General features: G+C 43.0%; 1 protein-coding gene across 4 annotated transcripts; it reads right to left on the reverse strand.

Annotated features, from left to right (window-relative positions):
- Positions 1–1,186: 1,186 nt before the first annotated feature.
- On the reverse strand, positions 1,187–20,707 carry lzts1 (leucine zipper, putative tumor suppressor 1). 4 transcript variants are annotated; one of them, XM_044026702.1, is made up of 10 exons: positions 11,774–11,958; positions 11,018–11,137; positions 9,168–9,517; positions 8,949–9,077; positions 6,274–6,427; positions 5,539–5,924; positions 5,268–5,441; positions 4,630–4,761; positions 3,498–3,692; positions 1,187–2,576 (listed from the first exon to the last, which is right to left on the reverse strand). In XM_044026702.1, the coding sequence occupies exons 3-10, from the start codon at positions 9,396–9,398 to the stop codon at positions 2,043–2,045; spliced, it is 1,935 nt and encodes a 644-aa protein (XP_043882637.1). In that variant the 5' UTR covers positions 9,399–9,517; positions 11,018–11,137; positions 11,774–11,958; the 3' UTR covers positions 1,187–2,042. The 4 variants fall into 4 exon arrangements, with proteins under 4 accessions (XP_043882637.1, XP_043882636.1, XP_043882638.1 ...); XM_044026701.1 differs by lacking the exons at positions 11,018–11,137; positions 11,774–11,958 and adding an exon at positions 20,434–20,707; XM_044026703.1 differs by lacking the exons at positions 11,018–11,137; positions 11,774–11,958 and adding an exon at positions 19,560–19,784.
- Positions 20,708–25,054: the final 4,347 nt, after the last annotated feature.

Genomic DNA, 25,054 nt, shown 5'->3' on the forward strand with positions numbered 1-25,054 from the left:
CCGCATCGTTAGTGTGAGCCCTGGAGTACTGAGTGTGTGTAGTTACTAAACTTTGGCACTTCACAAACCCCCGTGGGAAGTGGAATTGTTCCAAAACAGCACAGAGCCAAAGAGCCACGGCCGGTGTGAGAGGAGGCTGTTTTTCTCCTGATGGCAGCAAACTCTCATCAAACGGAACACAACGAGAGAAGAGAAAGAGATATTTAAATATCTGGTTTCCTCTCTGAAGCTAACCTGGAAGTAACGATATATTGAATAGCCACCAGGGGGGGGCAACTCTGCGATGAGACTAATGAGCCTAATTCCCAGTTTCAGGTCTTCTTCAACTGAACATGATGTCAGTTGTTTTAACCGTATTCCCATTGAGAAAGAAATAGTTAATACAGTACGGCACATATGATTGATATTGTTCAATAACTGGCCAAATTATGAATCTAAAAACTTCAACCCGGGAGTTCATATTCCTACACGTTTGTTTGCTGGCCTTACTGATGCAAACTCATAATTCTATGCGTTTTAAATGGTCTGATGTGATCCAAAGTTGGCTGTGCAGGTTAAAGTGTGTGTACAGCAGCTGTTTTCATTATGTAACTAGCACAAACACAGGTTTTTACCTATGACATTAATTAGGGATTCCAGCACGTTTGAAGCCGGTTTAGGTTTTATGTCCAGTTCCTTATTATGGCCCATTTGTTTTGTTTCTAGTGTTAAGAGTTTTTATTTTTATTGTCAAAGAAGAACTATTGGAAGCGTTTAAAATAATCTGATAATCTGAATATACACGTTGGCAAAATGTGAAACATAAGTCCAGTTTTTAGTTATTTGATTATGGACTAAATATTGATAATAAATAGATGTTGATGAACATCACTTCTGGTATCTTCCAGCGCTAAATACTTGACACTCGCGTGGAAGCATTTGTTTTTCTGATTCATATTTCCTGTACTTTCTGGTCATTAAAGCGCCGCTAAAACAACCTCAGACTTTTGCACAGCACTGTATATTGTTGAACCACTTTTATTCTCTCCCTGCCTTTCTTTCACACAACACAAGTATGTACACACACCACTTACTGTACATCTAACTTTATCTGAAGTGATTTTTGATTCGTTTGCTTGTCTGTTTCAGTCAAAGGAATAACAGTGAAATAAACCTTTTTCATTCTTATTGTCCATCGACCCAAAGATATAATATAATCCCGGTTTATTTGGACGTTTAGATCACACGAGGAACCAATTTCAAACATAAAGAAAGGAATTCCTATACTGTATGGTCTTAATTTACTGCCTGAAAAGACTTTTGAAGTAACAAATTCACCAAAATGTTCTCCTCAATGGAAGAAAATCATTATTTATTTACTAAAATATATTAATTTCACAACCGATTCGAGTGACACGGCATTACAGCAGAACACGTAGTTAAAACTATTGTTTTGTTTTCCTCTAAACAGCGCTGTCACACACGTCGCGTGTATTGACTGGTTTTAAATCCATACATCTCCTTCAGAGCGGCTCGTGTGGGAGGAATCCGGTGAATGAGACACACAAGTTAATTAGGGTTTGGAGACCTGGGCTCACAGTGGATGATACGTCACTGTCATTTTCCTGAAGAGCCTGAAGAGACAGGTGTTCAACCACAATCATGCTTTCCATGTGCCACCACAGGACATTAATCATTAAAACTCATGAGTCAGCTATTGTCTGGCCCCAAAAAGCCAACATAGTGGATGACGATGATGATGAGTGAGCCATAAAAATAAAAAAAACACATTTAAACATTAAATAAATAAGTATTTACTTTTAAACCAGTAGCAACAGGGTAATTACATATCATATCAAGAATAATTTTACTCTTTTTGTGCCATGGACTCCAAAAAACAACAACCCACTAATGATGTATATCCTGTTAAATAACCACTGTAAAAGTCTATTAGCAGTGAAGAAGCTCCAGTTGTAGCATTGCACGTGACAGTGAGACACATACAGTGAATATCTGTGGTAAAACAGCAGCCATGTGACCATGTGACAGTATAAGTGCTCCCATCATATCTCTGTGGCGATGACGTCGTCGTACGTCTGTAACCCTGAGCTGTAAGCGAGGTCCATGCCCAGCTCCGTGCGGCTCTCCAGCTCGGACGTCAGCTCCTTCAGGATCCTCTCCAGGTCCTGGTTCTTCTTGTGCATTTGCAGGTAGTTGACCTGGAGCTGCTTCTGGTACTTGATGACCTTGTCCTTCTCCTTGTTCCACGTCTTCCTCTCCTGCTCGAAGCTGCTGGCCTGCTTCTCCTGAGTGTCCTTCTCCTCCCTGAGCTGCCGCTTCAGCCGCTCCACTTCTCTGTGGAGCGCCTCTGTGGAGATGTCTTCCCTGTTCTCCTCGCCCTGACGCTGCACTGGGGAATCTGAACCTTGGATTAGTCTTTCTGAGGCCTGACTCTGGGCACCGGCGTGTTGCAACCTCTCCTCTTTGGCCTTCGCCAGATCTTGTTTCATTTCTTGAATGTCTTTCTCGAGTTTGCCCACTTTCTCCCTCAGGAAATCAGCCTCATTCTTCTTGCGCTGGAGCTCATTTTGGCAAACCTGAAAATAAAATGGAAAGTAGATCAGATATAATCCTCTAATAAAAGGGATAGGAGAGGGCGTTTGAAGTTTGGTTGTTTTCAAAACTGACTTTGGTGGGTTTGCCACAGATTCCATAAACTTCAGTCAGACTCTCAGTCAAGGACTGAAGAAAAACTGATTTTGGCCAAACATACATATATCCGCACCTAATATTACCTATGTCTGCTTAAAGCAATGATATTTAAGGATAATATAATAAGTTTGTAAACCGCTCACTCTCCCACACCAATTTTACTTCTTATTCTTTACTTATCAGCACACAGGAGTTCCACTGCTGCCTCCATCCATAAGTTCATGTGTGTGGTCATGTGACTTCAGGGTTCAAAATGTTTTTCTTTGTTTGGGTAAAAATTAGTGGCACAAACTTGCCAAACGAGGCAGGAAGAGACCAGCAGCTCCTGTGCCCCTGAAATCTAAAAACAATGATTTTCTCTATGGTGCAGTAGAGTGCGTATAGTCCTTGAACCAGTTTTGAAGCGCACTGTATACTGGTGAGGAAAAAGCAGCAAACACACTCCCAAGATACTGCAGACATCAGCAGGCATAGATTATATTCAGCGAGCCTCCTGATGGCAGCCAAGTTATCAGTGGGAGCGAGTGTCTGACTCCCAGGCAACAGAGACTTTGTTGATAATGCATCAACACCTCATACAATCATTCTTCAAAACCCTAAAGTATTCCTTCAAGTGTGATTACAGTTCTCAATGAATGATGCACAGTGAAAGGTCTGAAGATCAAAGTGAAGTTCTCCACATAGCAGCGGGTCCATCACCATCATTCTGAACCCAAACTCTTAAAAAAGCACCACGTGGGTGTTTTATTCACACGTTCCTTATTTGGACTCCGTGGTGCAGCGGCGTGAATCATCCACAGACTAACCTCAGCCTCTACAGTGCGTGAGCGCAGTTTGTCTTCACAGTCCTTGTTCTGTCTCTCCAGCATCTCCATCTTTGCTGCGTTCTCCTTCAGTGACACCCTGAGGCTGACGATCTCATTCAGCTTGTGGTTGACGTCCGCTTGGCTGTCTCTCAGCTGCTGCTTCAACAGGGAGATCTCACCCGTCTTCTGGCACACCTATATTAAGACACAGACATATTTATACATACAGTCCAAATCGGGGATACTAGACACTAGGACACATGAAGCAACCGAAGGGCCACAACTAAAAGTTTGCAAAGAAATAACAATCAGTAAACCAATATTTCTATATATTGTCTCTTTTTTATGGTGAGATCACAGGGCTTAATATCAGTGCAAAGGGAGGTGCATCGCACAAAGGGGGGGTTCCATTATCTATCTGTCTGTCTGTGTTTGGGCGTAACATCAATTAAAATCAGTCAGAGTGCATTTGACACCTTGCACAATGTGAGCTCTGGGCGTGAAAATGAAGAACAGCTGCGTCAGTTTGGAAAATTAGCCATGATTGTGTAAGTAAGAGCCCCATATCAGATTTTAAACAGACCTTTGTCCACACTAATATCACAACATTAATCCGTCACTCGAGCAAGAGTAAATCCGAGGTAACCCGTGAAAATGTTGCGGGCCGGATAAAATTAGTTTGCGGGCCGGATCTAGACCCCGGGCCATATTTTGCCCATGTGTGGTCTATGTGCTGTACAGTCTACTATAACATACGACGTCAATACGTAAGCAGACACGACATGTTCAGCATGCCATCGTAAAGAAACGCCTCCCTTTTACTACCTCTGACCCCTGTCGGCTGTTCTTTTATCGCTATTGTGGATTAAAGAGACAGAGACATGTCCAAAAACGTCTTGTTAGTGTAGCTACATAACATGCTAACCAATGTTAGCTTTATGAGGGTAACGTTAGTTACTTGGAGTTAGGTAATCAGGGAAAATCTGGGAGAGCTCAGTTTGGAGGGCTAGTTAGCATTTAGCTCAGCAACAAGGGGGGTAGGGGTAAGTACTAAGTGGTTGGAGCAAGGAGTGGAAAATGATTGAGAAAAAGGTTTTGGACTAAGAGATCACACATGCGACTAGTCACTCACCTCCCACTGCGTTTCCTCGAGTGTCGGAGCCAAGTGTGTGCTCTCGTTCTCATAAGACCTCAGTTTGAGGTTGATGTGGTCCCTCTCTCGGGTCAACTTTGAGACGTTGTCCTGAAGCCTCTCCTTTTCTGCCTGTACGAGAGTTCATTTCACATTATTCACAAAGTCTGCAAGTGTGCGACGTGGAGTTTCTGTGCGCCGTCTAATTGGGGACATATTCTGATCATCATATTTGATTTATATGTGAATTTGTTGATTTGCGCAGGAAAAAAAAGGACATATGCTCCAGTTGAAATTGGACGTTCACAGAAATCAACTGCAACCAGGCACCAATTGGACCATCATATCATATGTGCAATGATTCATGGTTTTCTATTTTTCTCTAAATGAGAACATAATTTTCAGAATTGATCGTGTTCTATTTGAGAAGACCTGAAACTAGCAATTGAGAAAATTAACTCCTCAGGAAAATGTCCCCTGACATTATTATAAATCAAGTAACAGGTTCGTTCATTTTCATATAGACGTCTATGGTGGTGACTCACTGCCACTCCAGTCCTACTCTAATTTTCAAACCAGAAGACTACGTCCTTTTTCTCTTTTAAATGCAATCAATGGAAAGGTGGCGATGGTCTGACCTGGAGCTGGCTGACCTGCAGCTGAAGGGCCTGCTGGGTTTTTGCAGCCATGTGAGAAACCTGTCGCAGCTTTGTGGAGCATCGCTGCTTCAGCCCCTCCATCTCCTCACTACAGTACTTTTGTCTCTCTTCAAACAGCTGGCAGGTGTCGACTTCCTTCTCCTCGAAACTCACCTGTTGTAAATGGCACAAACCCCAATTAAAAAAAACAACCCCACACAACACTGATCTCGATTAAGAGCTCAGATGTCGTTACACAGCGGTTTGTCACCTGTAGCTCCTGCAGTTCACTCTCTCGTTCCAGCAGCCTTTGTTCCAGACGTTCAATCAGTGACTCATCTGTAGTAATGGGGGACCGAATCCCCCCTGCTGTTTCACAGAGAGGACCCGGCTCATGTGCAGAAGGCGGGGAGCCGGCGTTAACCTTCGCCGCCAAAGCGGCCGTGTTTAACACAGTCCTGTAGCTGCAGTCAAGGTCAGCGCCACTTCCCTTGACCCACGAAGGCAAACTGGGTTGTAGTTCCTTGCCGAGGCTGTTTGTGGGAGCAGAGGTGCCATCACTCTGACTGACGGGGCCTGTGGAGGCACTTAGGCTGCCGCTGTTGCTGTGGGTGGGCAGGCTGGACATAGAGTTCCGTCCAGAGTCTGAGAGTGTGCCTGAAAGGAGAGAAAAAACAACCCCACATTGTTCGTCAGTGTAATTTGTAATTCAACCTCATTCAATAAACTCAATAAAGAACAGACCATTGTTTTGCATTTGATGGTAGGAATGCTCTTATTAATGCAACTGCCCTCAACCTGTCTATAGATTCCAGGCCAATTAGTGTTACGCTTTTATTTTGGTCAAAAAGGACAATAAATGTACCATGGAAACTTGATTGTTTCAGCTTATAGGCTACTTACTGAAGCAACATACCCACTGTAATGTTTGTAAGGTGCACCCCAGGAAGACTCGCTGCTCTTAATGGCAGAGCTAAATAAAACCAAAATAAACAAAGATAAAGACCTGAAAAGGTGTCCTGCTTGTGTCTACTCCTTGCTTTCTCTAGAGGACAAAGGATGTGATCCAGGCTGCTGTGGCCCGTCTCTGTGGAAGACGTACTCTGGAGAGGAACAGGCTTGAAGGCAGTGGAATGGACCAGTGACTTCTCAGGATTGGTCTAGAGGAGTGAAAGTGACACACAGTCAGAGGGGGTGAGGGGGTGTGTGCTCTTCAAGATATTAGTTTTTATAATCAGCCGCTTCCTTTAGCTGACAGCACAGAAAAAAAACACAAAGAGTCCACGGATGAGTCACATTGTGAAAGTTGAAAATCGTAATGACTGGCTTTTACACAGATAAATATTGTCACACGCTGGAAGTCTGTACAAATGAAAGGGACAGACTCCGCCAAACGCCAGCCCCCGCCCCGCCGCCGCCCCCCCCCCATAATTTCTTTTCATATTAGAAACAGAGCCGTTGAAGCATACACAATTGCTTCATTACAAGCTGGCAGCATTAAAAGATACACAGCAGTAGTTGCAAGTAAAATTCACCAGACTGTCATAAAGGAGAAAACTCATTTAAAAGATGAACTTATACTCCACATGCCCCATCTGTGCTGTCCAAGAAACGTCACAGGCAGTACCACACCTCCCCTCGCCTGCCCTCCGTCCTCCTCCCCCCGCATCCCACATCTCTCCCCTATGTGCTGTCTGAGTGAAGATAAATAGCCTTTCTCTGGGATATTAATAATATGAGCTACCGCTGAAGTAAAAGAGGTAAAGCTTGTGAGCTCAGCATTCCTTCTCACTGACTTCATGACTGGGATGCCTTTCCTCATTTTTTTCTCTCTCTCTCTTTCTTTCCCTCAAACTCTCTTTGGCTCTCTCCTCTTTTATTCTCCTCCACTGTCTCTCTCCTTTTTTTTAGTTGCCTCCTATTTCCTTTTCTTTCCCTCCCCTTTACCCCCCGAGGAATAAGAAAACCCATTGAAGACACCTCTGTTTGCTTTCCTTATTCTTGGCACAGAAATTACTTCCCTGAGAAGATCAAGGCATTCTTTGGTCATTAATTCGAGGAGGAGGTGATTAATAAACCGAGAGGGCTCGACGCAGGTTATAAGGAACGTCTGCTACCTATTAAACCACCTGCTGTGCACGTTGAGCTTTTCAAAGTCTGCCGTGGTTATGCTAGCTGAGCTGTTGCCAGCAGCAGGTTAGCTCCGCTTCTCAAAAAAAAAAAGAAGAAAAAAAGACAGAAAACAGGGTTAAAAAGCAAACTTGGCTTTCTCCAACGGCAACAAAATGAGTCCCAGAGCACCTCTAAAGCTGGCTAATTAACAAAGTCTACATGGTTGTTTCATAATGCAGAAAAACCTCATTTAAAAAAATGATATTTTGCCACTTGTATGGGGTTAGATTATATATGCCGAGCTTTTTCTTTACTGCGAGCACAAACGTCTCCACTACGCCAGAAAAATAGAACAGCTGCAAAAACCCTGCGTGAAATCAAGACTTGTTTGCTCACCAGAGCAACTATTTACATGTTAATAAGATTTTTCAAACTTGGATCCAGTAATGGTGCTTTTACAACAGCGACTGAATTTCACTGAGCGATGATACGGCTTTTATTTAATTCAGACCGAAGGGTATGTTTTTTTTAAAGTTTCGCGTTGGGCATCCAACCAACCAGAATGCATGCTGTTGATGGTGCGATAATAATCGGGTGTGCATTGCTCAGACCTCTTCAAGCTGTCCGACAGACATTTGCAGAGTCTTTTGGCGCTTTTCCACTACACAGCGTTGGCGTGGCGTGACTCGGCATTTTTCCATTAGTGATAGTACCTGGTACTTTTATATGGTACCTTCTCTGATGAGGTTCCAAACTATGCGTGACGTTGTCAGACTGCCGGCCACTGATTGGTCAGAGTATCGTCAGTGGAAGAGCGCGATGTCCGACACAAGAATCAAACCGAACAATGCTGAACTGTAGAGCAGTTAAAAAGACTCAAACATCCTGAACACTTGGGTTAATCTCCAACATTTAACAGAGAAAATCTCCGATGTCTCTTTATTGGCTTATTGCGATGAGATTGGCGGCTGCCTGCACTCCGCCTACTGTCTTTTAGTGGAAAACCGGGCATGCACGATCAGGGCCGCCGACCCTGAGTCTTCAGAATCAGGAGATCTTACGAAGTTTCGGGTCTCGCAGAGATACATAAATTGCTTTGCCGCACTACACAGGCAAATGGACATGGCCGGGAGAGGGGAAGGGAGTTTTTACGACAGTGAGGATAAAACACCTCGACACAAGGGGGCGCTCTGTAGAGGGAAAAGCGAATAAAAACGACCAGACTTGCAAAGGTCCTGCTTTAAGCTGGAACTTTTTCTTTTCTCTCTTCAGCAAACTGCCTGAGCACTTGCTCATCATAAAATACTGACTTTCCCTGTTTATTCCAATTAGGTGATTATTTTTCCGGCCCTTATATTTTGTGTGAAAAGTAAGTGTGCGTCAAAATTCTGTTTGCAAATGAAGGCACAAAATAGTGCAACGGCTTTTACAGTATAAACAAAGACTAAAGTGTGCGTCAGTTGGTGAGGGTAAACGTAAAGCAAGAAAGTAAATATGAACGGTTAAACAACTGCAATATTGTACTGACAAGTTGGGCTACTTTAAATTGTATGGTAACGTTTTTTTCACCATCTCAGTCTTTTTCCCCGACATGAGCGGCAGCTTTGGTTGCAGTTGAGCCTTTGATTCTCCATCTCTGTTCCCTCGGTCCTCCATTGATCCCACTTTGTGATGCACTGACCTCGGTTTATGGTTCACCTTGAATGAAACAATAAACATTTATCTCGCAGCAGTGGAGTATTTGCCCGTTCTATAAATTCCAGCTCGAAAAAAAGCATGTGAGCTCACCTTGATGTAAAAGAAATCTTCACTTCGTCCTGAGCGGGAGTGTGCGAGACCTTTGGAGGGATGCGATGAAGACGAGGAGCCCGGAGTGAAGCCACAGTTCAGTAGCCCGTCAAGGCTGCAGCCTCCGCTCCTTCTGTGCTGGTTCGTTCCCTTTCTTACTCGATACTCGGAGGCCTTGCAGTGTTTGGTGTTGAGGCTGTTGCCGTTGATTAGGCTGCTGACACTTCCCATGATCCTGCAGGCATAGGTGAGCAGAGGGTGGGGCTAAAATGGTCCAGGTGGTGAGGTTACACAGAAGTGAGGAGGACACCCAACTCATGACATCAGGGAAGAACAGTCAGTGGCTTCATCTGCAGGACGAGACAGGGACATTACAGATTAAACACAGGATTTATCACTGTTGTTGTTGATAGGATTCTCCCTCTCCCTCCCACTCCGTCATTCACCTGAAAATGCACTCAGGTGTCAAGCAAAACTATCAGACCTGACCAAGTATGTATCTCTCTTGTATCTCATATGTGGCGTGCCTTTGTTTTGTCTTTTTTCCTCTAAATCGGGGGTCCAAATTCCAAATACTATATTTTCCGGTTGCATATACCAGTGACAAAATGCTTGTGCCTTTGTATATCCACTGTGATCTGTAAGTTGTTACTTATTTTTCTCTGGAAATTGTTCATATGTTTTTCTAAAAAGATGTAAAACAAAGACCAAGAAAAGTTGGAGTTGTTGTTTATAGATTATTATTTTACTGGTCTAGCCCAGTTGAGATCAAATTGTGCTGTATGTGGCCCCTGAACTAGCATTAGTTTGACACCTCTGCTCTAAATGGAACCATATTTACAAAGTCAACATCACATGCTATCAGAAAACATCCCCAAACACAGGAAAATGTACAGAAGTTGGCTTCAGGGGGAAACTGGAAATGTACGTTAATCTATGTTACATGGACCTGAACGAGGGAGCATTAGAGAGTATACAGCAGTAGTAAATCACTTCCTCTGTGCAGCACAGGCGTGGCACCAGGTGACACAGAGAGAGTTGTGTGGAGCTGACGGGGTTAATTGGCATTGCATCAACTTATCTGACAATGGTCTGCATGTAACAGACATTTGTTTGTGTTATAAAGCCACGCACGACACTTTTGAAAAGATTTATCCATGAAAGGACAAAGCCGTAGCGCAGTTTCCCCTATTACACGTCGGCCAGTGTTGTTTAAGTTTATTGTTCTCCTTCGGTCCAGACGAGCAGTAGCAGGTGTGTTCACACATTTGCAGAGTGAAATAGGTCTGTCTTGGCATCCTGCCTGGTTCTGGGTGCCCAGATTTATAGCTCGGCCGTTGAATTTGATAAATAAGCCTTTGGGTGCCCTTCCTCTAAACAAACTGGCAATTAGGCCATTTACTGCCTGCTCAACACTTGGCTGGTGCTGCCATCTCAATAACACTCTGCAATCATTTTTGTGTTTGCTATTCCACTTGGGCATCTTATAGTGAGATAGCACATAAATATTCCAGTTTTAATCATGCGACTGGCTTGGAATTAAAAGTGACGGTAACATTCTTGCTTGACACATCAGAGTTACTGTCACCAGCTATCGTTCCTTTTAAAAAGGCAACCAGACCCCAGATGTTGCTTGCCATGATCGCTAATCCACAGGGGGGGGAAACTCTCCTCTTAGGGAGGAAAAAAGAGGCTCCACACTGGCAGATCAGGCTTGTGGGCTCCCCTAACCACCTGGTCGTCACTCTCTAAGCTCTGTACAACAGCCACAACAACAGAGCTCGGGACTAATGACCCGCTGTAAGTCACATATTAGTGTACATTGCATTCGGCTGGAGGCTAATCCATACTTATTGTCTGCGTGGTGGAGTTTGTAGCTGTCACTTTCGGTGAACAAGCTCGGAGGAGAAGACGCCGTATGAGCCCCGATCAAGGCTATCACTTTTCATCACCAGTGCAGGAAACAAAGACTAGTGAGATGAGACATGTAGAAAATAGACAGAGAATAATAGGAGGAGAATCAGAGACACACAGTGAGTGAGACTGAGGAGCCTGCAGGGAGGAAGCAAGGTCTGATTACTGACTGACTGAGAAACTGTTTATATGAGGTGAAAACAGCCAAGTGAAGCAGGAAAGAATCACAAAGCTGTAGTTAATCCTCAAATGCTGCTCTGCGTTTTGATTTATCTATTTTCACGTCTAAAAAAAGATTCAGTGCAATTTCCATGAGAATATGACAGAGAATTGCCTACAAACACCCTCAAATTTCACAATCTATACAAAACATAATAAAAAGTAACCCAAACATAAACGTATAACAGTGGGAAAAAGAGTTTGCTTTTTGATTTTCCCAGAATTAAACTGAACACTCTAGAAAACAAACAGTCACAGAGAACGCTGAGTAATAACCGACACGTGCTGTTGAATTGGTAGCCTCACAGATACAAAGCGAAAACAGTCCCTCGTGTCTCTGATGTAAACAGTCCCTGACAACGCGACGGCGACAGCCTCTAAATCCCATCCCTGCTCTTCACCATCACTCACAGATATTAACATCCACTACAGACGCGGGAGATTGAAGTAATGAAACAATAGATTTTACTTACTGCCAAGTCAAACTAAGCATCCATCTCTAGCAAGGCCCCTACACAGTCATCCATCCAGTCATGGAGAAACTGTACAGTCAGGCGCGCGTGTGAGTGTGTGAGTGAGTGTGCGGCCTTGAATGAACCAGCAGCAAATGCAAAGCTCCCACTATCACCACAGCCAGAGGGGTCTGCTAACTGTTCTGTGGAGGGGGTGGGTCTACTTGGCCTGTACCCAGCTTTGCATTATAACTGACATGGAAATTCAGCTGTGTGTGTGTGTGTGTGTGTATGTGTGTACTTTGGGGCCCCCCCTCCCTCCCCAGGGGAGCCAGTGTCCAACATGTGCTCCCATAGAACCGGCGTGTGCCGCTCAAGTGATTAACTCTCGGCCTTCACAAAAGATCTTTTACGCCGCCCCCTTCTCTCCCCCACTATCACCCACAGACACCCCCTGTTTGTGCATCGACTAACTGTGTAATAACCATTCATCCTCCCTGCGTACTTCCATCAGTCCCTCCCTCTCTCTCCATCCATCCGTCCCACTCGGTGCCCTGCACCCACCCCGAACAAACAACACTTCATCTGTAAAAGGGGAAAAAAAGGCGCTCTCTCTCTCTGTCTCCCTCTCCCTCTCTCCTTTCACTCTTTTGTCTGTTGAAGTGTGCCCGCTCTTTGTTTGGACTCTCGTGTGCCGCTTGATATATTCTCCTCCAAACAGCCCAGGACCATATTTGAGTGTTAAATGAATGACTAGTCCTCACAGTGAGAGTGAGTGTAGAGGTTCAGTTTTACAGTGATTTACCTCCGTCCTTTCTTTACGCTGTTTGTTCAGACGTCTTGCACACACACACACACACACACACACACACACAAGAGTCTCATTCCTGGACTTCAAGAGCACTCGGCGTCCCACAGAGTGCACAGTGTTGACAAAAACACCTTGTGGATAAAATACAGTCACACACTGCGACAGGAAGAAAATATATATACAAGGGACTGTGTTCCAAATGAAGAAATAACAAAAGAAAAGACGGGGGGGCCCGCGGCCCTAAGCTCTCCTGCTGAGAAAATGAGTGTAAATCTTTCACCCCAAATGAAAAGGTATATTTTCTATACATGTGCAGGAAAATGTGCGGGAAAAGAACCCTGTGATAATGATTCATCAATGATGAAATGAATGTATGTCAAAAGTGAACTGATCGCCTCAGGCCCCGTGACCCAGCTGTGATCTCTGATTCAATGTGTGCAGACAGAACTGCACGGAAGGTTACATCACGTTACATCATGGTGTGGAAGATCAGAGCCACTTATCAAATAATACACCATCTGCGCAGCGGAGTTACAAAAGTGCTTAATGAGAGGATGAAAGCAAAATAAAGAGCCGAACAAGGTGGTTTCATCCAAATGAGCAACTGGCTGCAGAGAGAGGGAGAGAGAGAGAGGTACAGTAAAAAAAAAATATGTACAAATCATATATTCATCCTTTCAGCTCACGACCATTGTTCCTTGATTATTTCTCCTCACAGCCTCGAGTCTGTCTGTGTGAACAATGATCCTATGATCAACACAAACTGACCTTATTTACTTCCGTTTACATTCAATTATCATTTCTATTCCATTCACTCGTAGCGGTGATTTGACAACACTTTCATGGCTCCATCATTGCAGGACTTTAATAAGACGCACAAATGATCTGACCCCGCGGCTTCAGGGTGGACGACATGATTTAAGACCATTGGTGAGGTGGGACCGGGGGTGTGTGAGTGTGTGTGTGTGCGTCTAATCTCACGTCTGATTGGCCGCGTGTTCCTCTGCATCCACACAAAAGAGCTCCAGCTGACCAGTGTGACCCCACCACTAACATCACCACCTCCTCTTCCTCCTCTTCCTCCCTCACACAAACTGCTTACTTACATGTAGACACACAGTTGCAGAGCATAGCCAATCCATTAGTGCGGCCAGTGGACGCACAAAGATGCAGGATTTATACCTGTTTCACAATGACCATGAAAGCGTCTTGTGTCTTCACTGTATCGCGCCGCTGTGCCAGATGGCATCACTTTAATTCTCACTGTCTGTATGGTAATTTCTAACAGATGTAAGTGTAATCTATCTGTAGCAGTCTGTCGTGTTTTTTTAGGTCATTCTTGGACAGATTATTGTTCTTTGTTTGTGTTGAAGCGGATACGTGCGGCTTATACATTAATCTGTAGTCCCAATCTGTTATTTAAGATTGAAGATATTTAGTATTGTGTTGCAATATTAATCAACCTGTGTGAAACTTTCAACCCAAACTTTAATACACTACTTTATTCTATTTAATTTCATTTCAAATGGTGCCAAAATAATGTGATTTCACATCGTCCTGCAAGTCTGTGAATGAGGCTTCATACTTTGTAATAAACTCATTGTAAGTTTTTTTTTCAAGGGGAGTTTGTAAAGTAAAGCAAGCCTTGTCCTCAATATGACCCAAGGGTTGATAAATGGCGCAGACTCGTTTGTGTGACGTTGAATAACAGTGACTCACACGAACGTAACAACGATTCACTCTGTAATTATGAAGGATATATATATATATATACACGTGTGTGTGTGTGTGTGTGCGCACAATTATTACAATCCCACGTGTGACAGAGTAAAAACAAAAGCACTGATGAAACATCACATTTCCAGCAAATAATCTGCTGCTGATGTCCGACTGTTGCAGAGCATGACACGCTGTTGTACAGCTATCAGTCATAGACCTGCTCCAAACTTAACTTAACTATCACAACTTAATGTCTAACCCCAAGGTCTCACTCCTGGTTGCCATGTCCATTTGTGCTCAGGGGTCTTTGGTACAAATGTGGAGACTCCCTCTACCCAAATACTCCCCCCCCAAAAAAAACACACCAGCAACACATTAAACAAAACATTCAGAAGGAGGATCAAGCCTCTTATAGTGGAACCTCCAGTGCAGGACCAATCAGCTGCCAGGATCCATCGACACACTCACACACACCTGTCATGCAATCAAACATGCACACCTGCAACTCATCACACACTCACTCCTCCTTTCTCTGCCTACTTGTTTTCTCTTTTGTGGACATCATGTCACCAAAAAAGAGAGGCAATTCAACAAGAGACAATAGAGTTTTATGGGGAGTTTTAACCCCAAAAAACTCTAATACCAGAGTTTAGAGACAACCCAGAGTGGAAGTGTTTAAATAAGTTAGCTATGTTGATTTATTTAGAGTGAAAAAAGTCACTTTTTAGTGGAAAATGTAATTTCAGCTAATGTTAGTTAATCATTTCTTGCTAGTTTCAATCAGGAAAAGAAACTATTATTACATTTTGTCTCCTGAACATAGGACAATTTGCAGGAGTTTAGAGTAACACACATAGTACTAGCATGTGTGTGTGTGTGTGTGTGTAACCAAGTACAATCAAACACACACACACACACTCAAAAAAGTCAAAAGACGTACTCATTATTACCTATAATGCACATCGTCACACATTCGCACAATTAGCAGGGCAGGATTCTGAACCGGTGTTTGAAGACTTACAAAGAAAACCACAACCACACACACACACACACACTTCCCCGTCTTATGTCCTACTCACTGTGGATGAGTAATGTGGCCTCTAGCAGAACATCAACTGGGAGTGAGGTGCAGGGTAGAGACAACCATCCATCATTCACTCCTCATACCAACACCAAACGCACACACACACACACATTGGCATCCAATAGCAGCTAATTGGGTAATCCTTTTAGAGCATTGTAAAGGAGATTGAGCATGAATAGGGCGTCAGTGCTGAAGAGCAGACTAGCAGACACTCATTACCGGCCCAGAGTGAAGAGATGGACTGCCAGGCACAGAGAGAGAGAAAGAGACAGACGGAGAAAGTCAATGTGTGTGTTTGAGAGAGAAAGAGAGATTTATATTCTGTTGAGCCACCGCTGCATTATACATTGATAACTGTTGCATTATCTGGGAAACAGTCAGTGTCTGGTCTGTTCACGGTGAGATGATGAGGGTTAGGATGCAGGGAGAAAATTAAAAAAAAAACAAAACTGTGGAAGAAGAAGGACCACAAGTTTATTTAAACAATGTGAATAATAAAGCATGTAGCTCTCATTAATTCCATCTCCGTGTCTCTTTATTGGCAGCCACATGGCACCACCGTTGACTCGAGGCCAGCTTTTAGTGAACGACCCCCTGCTGAAATTAGATTGCAGTCAGATGCTATAATGTGCATCCAAATGAGACATTAGGTCAAGCAAACAATCACCCTCCTTGGGTTTTAATAGATAAGGAGGTTCGTCTGCGCTGCTCGCTGGGTCTGTGTGTGTGTGTGTGTGTGTGTGTGTGTGCGTGCCTGGACATCTACTGCTCTTGTACAGACATTTGCATAACCTTGGCAGCTGGAGTATGGAGGAAAATGTATTTTTAATGGAGTCCAAATGGGAGCCTTTAGTACTGTGACGAGGATGGGAATTGATGCCCGTGAATGTAGGGAGTTCTAAAAGAGTTCTAAAATTATATCCAGGACATTTTCCCTTTATATTTCTATATTTACTTTATTGGGCTGCATCTGCCCCCGACACGATTGATCATTAACTCACAATATGTTGCCGTACTTTGCTGCTAATGCTTCAGAGTTATGCATTATACTGGAATGTGTCCAAAAATGGTTTTACAGAGTTGAATGTGTCTTCAGTTCGAAAGAGCAGATCAGCAGCTAGCGCCATATAGTCATGAATTATTTACCACTGAAAGGCTTTTATCCCGCTCTGAAACAGTGAGTGAAAACATACTGAAACAAGTGGAATTATTTTTAGACGTTTTTGAATTATCGCCCATCCCTTGCCCATAAATATTTACTTTTTTTCCATTAACCGCCACTTGTTTGGCTGTGATGTTTATGCGAGATGTGAGAGCCCGATAAACGTAAACGTCACCGACATAAAAGCCTTGTTGTGGCTTCCGGTTATTATTTGTGCACTTTTGAGCTTTCAGCGAGATAGGGGCGCCTATTGTCAAGGTGTAGACGTTGTGTTGGAATACTGGGTCTTCACAGGTCAGTTTTTGTGCCGGATCATAAATGGGAGATGGACATTTTAAAATTCAAGCTCTCATTGAGCTTGAATTTGAGCTTTCATCAGATTTCATCTCCACGTCAGCAAACTATCTGAAAACTAGGGGTTTAAAAATCATGATTTTGACACCTGAATCCTAATATTTCTACCTCTAACTAACTAACTTCTAAAGTTAGAGGTGAACGGTGCAAAAAGGCATTGTTCAGTTCCATTTGAAGCATTTTAATTTGAAGGCTCACCGTTGCGACGTGACATGTTTTGAGAGGTTCTATTCGTGTCTGCCCAGCATTTCATTGTATTTTTCTTCAAATTCAAATTATATTCCAAGCAGGAAAATGTCAACGTCAACGTCTCAATGAATGTCCCGGAAGCCAAACCTCTGTTCTTTAATCATGTTACACGACATGTGTTGGTCACGACCAAAGCACTTGAAAAACAGCCTGAATCCATGTGATCCTTAACCCGGCCAATAACAACCATAGAGGAAATGAAAGTGGGTAAAGTGGACATCAACCTTTATTTAAGGTCTCTGTGTGCTACCACTAAAGGTGGATATGGTGGACATCAACATTAACCTTGTTCTTCTCCCTAGTTTGTGTCTTTCCTTCCTGTCCCTCTCGCTCTCTCTCTCTCTGTCTGTGTCCTCATCTTGCAGGCTACAGGATCCAGATCCAGTTATGAGGCTATTATTATTATTATCATTCATATCATACCATACCATCACCGCTAAAATTAAAGTTGATATCAGTCTAATTATTCATCAACAATCTCTGCTGTTGCTTAAATAAAGGACATTGTAGTTTTATAAACACGTCACCACTGATTCAGAACTGTCTTGCCTCTCCTCTGTCCCCCATTTTCACCTTTCACCACAACCGGTCGAGGCAGATGGCTGATTAACTCTAGTTGTGTCAAATATTTCTTCCTGTTCAAAGCCTAGTGCTTGCTAATGTGAACGTGTGAATTGTTGGTCATGGTCATGGTCGGTTGGAACAATTTAGGAAATTAATACGACGGACGGTGTTAGCATCTCCAAGGGTTTCTGTTTCTGTGTGTCCAGACGGAACAGATGCCCTGGAGTTTTCAAACTAAAACTAAAATGTTTTTAAATTGTGGGGTAGTGTAGACGCCGGGCCTTTCCACGGAGGAATTCATGTATTTTTAAATAACAACCTTGCTGCCTTTATGTGCACAGTTATGCACAGGAGCATCACCATTAGCCTTGGAGACCGACAGATTAAATGTCATCCCAGAAGAACACAGACTGTGTTTGATGTGTGAACTCGAGGGAATTGAGAATCACATTATTATTTTTTTTAGTTTCACTGCCCTGTTTTATAAGGATATAACGATTCTTCTTTTCAGTAAAATGACCTGTATTTGTGCTTTTGTCCTTTGGTTGGATGACAATGACAAACTGGAGTTGTGCTTTAAGGAAAAGGAGGATTTGTGATAGCAGAGTTTATTTTCCATTTAGAGAAAAGAAGGCAGATTATTATTTAAGATTATTTGGAGCGAATCATTTTTCAACTTGAAGGTTGTGGGTTCGATTCCCGGCTCCGCTAGTCACTTGCTCCTGACAGCAAGGTTATAATAGTTTGGGATTTTTCTTTCTTATTTGGTTTAGACTTTTTGTTTTTAAAATTAGTTTATTTTGCTTTGTTTTTAGAGCAGGGTTTGCTAGTTTTATTTTTTTGTAAATGCTTAGTTAGTTTAGTTTTAAGTTTAAGATCATAAGTATTGTGTCTCAAATACAACCTTTCACAAATTTTAGTTAGTTTTAGTTTATTTCAGTTAACAAAAGTGTTTTTCCAATTTTAGTTTTCGTTATTTCATTACTTTTCGTGAACTATAATAACCTTGGTCTGCGGGCTGTGAATGGATATGAAAGATGCTGCGATACAGCAGAAAATACAGTAGTGCTGTATGAATGGCTCTTTCTAAGTCTATCTGACTCTTCGTTGATACATGATCACAGTGGAATAATATGCATAGGTAGGTGGAAAAGAATGAGGCCCTTTCCTGGCACGGGGGCCCGTTGACCCTGCCAGCTGAAGACTCAGCGATAAGGTTGTCATTTAGGAGCATAGTCTTCCTCCCATTCTTCTAATCTGCACCTCCCCCCCACTCTCTCTCTGTGTGCGTGGTGTAATGTGGGAGTGTGGAGAGACACAATGACATCACTCTCAGGGATCTAGTATATCACTTTGAAAGCAGCTGGAAACATGTGCTGTAGGCGATACCTGTGCTCAGCCACAAAAATAAAAAGCTCTCCAACTTTGATCGCAGACAAACTCACGCGGCTCCATAAATGGCTCCACGTGCCATAAATAACAACAAACGTACGTATTCACCATCTGTGCACATCTGTTCGGCTGATTCTCACAGTGTTTTGCTCTAATTCTATTCCAGGCGGTTTTATGGGAATCATTAGGGGGAATGTTGAAAACTATGCAGCATCATTATGACGGTGGGTGAGACGCTGCACTTCCCCGACAGAGTGTTCACTCATGAAAGGATGCTGTATTTGGGAATCTGGGACAGTTATTTAAAGTAGCTTCTCCTTTAGCAGGTCATGACAGCTCCAGTGGTTTTGTCACACAGTTATGCAACTGAGCAACCCAGCAATTCCCGTGGGCAAACTATGAAAGATGGGAAACATTACATTTTCACCCGCAAACGGAATTCTGTATTCAGGATACATGAAGAGATAAATACCTCAGCTACGCTCTCTCTCAGTTCAAAGACGTGGGAACTGTCTCTGTTGTTGTCGTCATCCTCCACACCCTCTTCTTCTAATTCCACTTGTGCTCTGTGATTCTTTCGGTATAATAACACGCAGCGCGGCGCAATCCTGAACAGGCCTGAACAAGTACCCGTCTCACCGTATCCACCTTGTCACCAGCACAGTGTACAGTCGATGTTGATCCCTCCATGTCTCAACACATACAGTGCACATGAAGGTGTGACGGCTTTCTGAAAGTGGGAGGTTGTGCACGGGGCAAACTCTTCCCCTCACACATCTTTTGTATGTTGCCAGTAATTATACAATATATTATAATGAGACTGTTCAAGAAAATCATTGGGTGGGACAAAAGCAAGATGGACAGTTTTAATTCATGCTTAACCCGCCACAAACCGCTGATTCTGCGACCGATGCCATTTATCCCACCAAATTGCTGTGTATGGTGCACCACTGAGACAGATCTCCATGCTGCGCCCTATTATTTCACTGCTTTAAAAACAATAGGTTGTCCAGACAAGGCTGTGCTGAAAGCAGAGAATGAAGTTATTCAGCTTCGTGCAACAAAACAAAATAAACGAAAGTTGGAGGGCATGCTTTTATTTTGAAAATGCAGCATCTACTTCAGCGAGTGCTGCCATGAATTTCTCCTCCACACTCTAGTTTGCAAATAAGTTCACTGAAAGGCCACGTTACGACTGCACTTAGGAAATCACCGTGGGATCCGCTCAGTTTCACTTCACGTTCTGCGCGGCTGTGATGTGAGTGAGTCTGTGCCGTCGTTTGTCCCCTGTCACATCCACTCAAACAGCCATAACCTTCCTCCAAGCCTGACTGGAGGTGACTTACCTCCATTATAGTCAGCCTGCCCCCACAGTCACAGTCTCTGCCTCTGCTGCTCTGTCTCCCAAAGCTGTGAGGATCACAGTAGACAAACCAATTCCGGCTGGATACAAGAAAGAGAGATGCCTGCTTCTCCCTGGGCTTCCCCTCTCACTCTTGTCCGGCACCTGATGTGGTGAAATGAGTCCGTCCCATCTCCACTACACTGAACACTGTCACATTCCTCCATAAACACGCTCTTCCTCTCTCCACCCTCACTCTCTTTACACTCTATCCTTGTTGCCTCTTTCCTGAACTCCCTCCCACTCTGTGCTTCACTCTGAACATCTAACTCTCCCTCCCTCTGGTGTCTGCCTCGACCTCCTCTTACGTACACTACAGTGCATTTCTCTCAAACTGAGCTGCAATTACAGTGTATTTTCTGTCTCTTTTTTTTTTTCGTCTCTCGTTCTCTCCATCCTTCACTCTTGGCCGGCGTCGCTCTTTGCCCGGCAGCTCTGATGTTCTCCTCAGCTCACATCACAGTCTCTGTGTGCCTACGTACAGCATGTCATCCCTGCCCACACTCCCGAGCCCTACAGTCCGACACCAAAAGTGTGGGAATTAAGCTAATCCCAGTTGATTTTCTTTGTTGTGTGTCCATTCATCAACCTCTGTGACCGACACGTGTGCCTGTGTTACAAAACATTTGTCTAAAAATCAAGAGATCGATGTAACATCTGTGAGAAAACAAGAACTTGGACAACACTGCACAAGTTCATCTGGTTGCATTCACTTAATTCCATATTTGTTTACATGTTTAATTAAAAACTTAATTAAAATATTTGATATTTTATATGTTATTCTACCTATATTTTTATTCTATTCAGATTCATATTTATATATCATTCTATGTTATTTTCTTTACAGTAATATTTAGCTTTTATTTCATATTGTCTTATGTTTAAAGATTTGTAAATCTATCTGTTATCTCAGTTTATCACAAAATCTCAGTTTTTATGACAACATTTTACAAGAAATTTGAAAGTAATTGCCACTTCCTGAGGCCTCCATACAAGGAGGAGCTGACAATTGGCTCTATTTCAACTAAAGATCTGTCAAAGAGAAGAACTTAAGATCTGTAAGATCACACTGAACAATAAGCTCTTGTAAAGTGAGGATGAATAAACTGAGCCAGATTACATGTGATTGAGTGTGCGTGTGTGTTGTTTTTATTACTCAATACAAGTGAGCAAAACAGGCCATACATCACATAAACAACACTGTAAGGATGTAAAAATTACAAACACACCAAAAATATGTGTGAATCCTGGTTATGAGATTTGCTGAGGAGACGTGTGCGCCCACTTTGGCTTTTTTATTTACTATTTCAAACAAAAACAAAACATTTGCATATAAGTCAGCAGCAACTATACAGATTATATAGCAATGTCCAAGTCTAAGTCTGAAAGTCCAGCTTAGAAGGTAAAAGCTACCAAACTCAACCAATGTCTTCAACAACTAGGACCTGAACCTGATCGCTCTCGGGGTTACAGAAGGATGTGAGTCTCTAAAAACCAAGAGACTCCAAGTTGCTAACCTGGAGGGACATCCGTATCGTTAGTTTTCCTTTGTCAATTAAAGATCCCTGTCCATCTCTCGTGTCTTTTTCTCAAATTCTTATCGATGTCCTCGACAGTCTACCAGCAGGGAATCCCCGGCCTGTCATCCTACATTTCCATCGCTTCCAAGACTCTATTTACAGTTTATTTGTGTCATTTTCTGCCACAGGAAAATACAATTTGACACAAACATGCACCTTTTTCCCTTTCATTCATACTTTTTGTCAGACCGCTCGTGTTCTACAGAACAGACGACGCTATCTCCGTGCAAGCGTTGACGTTGTTTTGAACGTGTCGTTGAAAAGTGCAAGAATATCGCAGTATAACGCAGTTTGTAACCGGGAAACAAGAGCCTGTCAACTGTGAGGAACTCGACTTAAGACCTGAAGAAGCCGCTGCAAGCTGAGCACAGCTTTGGAGGCGTCGAGGCACGCGGAGGAAGAGGATGATGCCGCGGGCGAGTACAGCTCCAAAACAACAACAGCTAACTTTTAACTCAGCAGATGCTGTCACTCCGAGGTGGTTTTAACAAGCCTGTTACAGGCTACGTGGTGGAGGAGACGCTGTTATTGCCAACGTCAATTTGAACATCATCAATACAATTCCTACAGTGCTCGACAAGGACGGAGGAGAGGCCCTAACAGAGAAAACCGTTTGTCAACAACAGCAACAGACATGTAGAACTACTGATAAAGATGTTTGTACGACCAACAGTGAGATGTTTTCTGGGCATGACAGCAAGCGATGGATTCCTCTGCTTTGCGGTACATGAGAACTGCCACCGTGAGAGGAGAGGACGGCGCACCTTTGACACAGTGACTGAAGATTACATTTACAGGGGTTGTTATTTAGGAAGTGTAAATACTTATTACACTATGTTACATGTACTGTACTGGGTGTCCAGCTACTCCCTCTCTAGGGGTCGCCACAGTGGATGATCCAGATTTTTACGCCGAATGCCCTTCCTGATGCAGTCCTCCCATTTATCCAAGCTTGGGACCAGCACAAGGAGTAGACTGGATGTGGCTGGGGTCAATGTAGAGTATCCAATTAACATTGAGCAATGGGGATTGGGTTCTTTGCTCAGGGGAACCCAAGCCCTTCACCTGGCAGGTACTCAAATCGGCAAACCTTGGTATACAAGCCTTGGCTATGTGCTGCCCTTCTTGGTATCTAAAATAATTACCGTAAACATCAATTCTTCAGGAAGGACATTCTTCTTCACTTTGTCCTAAACATGGGGCTCAAGGAATTCAAGGTCGCGCACCTTCTACATACAGTATGTCCAAGGAGAAATGCCTCCATATGACGTGTGCCTGGATGTTGAGTAATAGGATAACAGAGCGCTCTGACATACAGACATAAACATGGCGGACAGCTGTACAGATGACCTCTCAACCTCAAGATTTCTCTGAAGGACGGACATTCCAAACTGTCGTCCTCGTCCTCTTGTTTGTTTTGACACATGACGAAAGATCGTGTAGTCTGATATTGACAGTCCAGGCATAAGTCCTGGTAAGTGGCTGCTTGTCTCCATCCATGCTGTTACCCATCATGCTCTGCTCCGACTGACTCCATCTTCTCTCTCACACCGAGAGAAAACCAGGGCCAGATATTGGATGCCGTGTTCTGGTTTACTGATGCACCAGATGAGGTGAATAAATAGCATTTGTGTGGTTTTTAAAACCCACACAGTGTAATCTTGATCTTGGCAGAAAAGAGCATTTTTGACTTGCAAGTACACCCTCTCATCTCCCTGTTTAGCTGTTTTTCTGTGCATCTTTCAGCATGTTTTACTTTACTGCTGTTCTTGTTATCTTCCTCCTTCTCTTCCCACGTTCACAGTCCCCACCTTGCCTTCTAACTCTTAATCCTTTGCCCCGAAAACACTCAGGAAGTGCTGAACTGTCACAACCTCCTGTCTCTGTCACACGTAATGTGATCAAATAAACTTGAAAGTGTGTTTCCTCCCTCTCTTCGTTGTCTGGGTGTGTTTGATGAAGAGTGTTGCAGACTTTCGTCTGCTGTGCCAATTTGTCTTTTTTGATATCACCCTACAGTCTGGGTAATAATATATAATCAGCAGCCAGTAACACAGTGAGGGAAGTAACCTTTACGCTCACTGTTTGGGTCTCTGTGTAACTATGGTTACACAGGTAATTCAATAGTCGGGACTGAAATGTTAATTATGTCACAAAAAATGACTTATTTTACAAAGACATGTTAGAAAATGTTATCATGGAACAAAAAACATCTTATAAATGATACAAAACCCAATCCTTTTAGTACCAGAAGTATGACAAAATGTTGAAATGTTACCAAAAATACTATTTATATCACAAAAAAATACTCATTCACCCTCCTAAGAAATAAAAAATATGTTTTAACATGAAAAAGCATTTTGCCAAGGATACAATAAAATAATCAGCACGAAATGTGACGAAATGTTACAAAACACATTCATTTTAGGATGCAAAAACTACACAACCACACAAAACACAATCTTTTCATTACAAAAAAAATTCCCTAAAATGTTAAAAAAACAACATACTTTATGGAGAACCTTCTTAAGTGTCAAACAAGAATCTTGAAGTGTGAGTGAGGACACCCCTTAAAAGGGCTTTCTGAGGGTTAATACTTGCTTTTAAGGTTAGGTTAAGGGATTGGGGAATGCATTATGTCTATGAGCGTCCTCACTTTGAAAGGTGCCAACATTAGGTTCATGTTTGTGTGTGTGGGCACATCTGCAGTCGGATGTGAGGTCTTTTTCGCTGGTCCTCACAACTTTAAAGGACCGTTTGAGGGTTAAGAGAGTGTGTGTGTGTGTGTGTGTGTGAATACATGAATGTGATGGAGCAGGGATAAGTTAGCAGTGGTGAAATATTGAATATCGATTTTCCGTGTTCTCGATCATCCTTGGTGCTTGTTCTTGTCGTGGGAATTATTCTCACATACGTCTTAGAGCAGCTCTCTAATGATGACCCAGTGTGTTTGGCCAAAGTGCAGTGACATCATTACTCATGTGT

Source organism: Solea senegalensis, linkage group LG5, assembly GCF_019176455.1.
Source record: "Solea senegalensis isolate Sse05_10M linkage group LG5, IFAPA_SoseM_1, whole genome shotgun sequence".
NCBI lineage: Eukaryota > Metazoa > Chordata > Actinopteri > Pleuronectiformes > Soleidae > Solea > Solea senegalensis.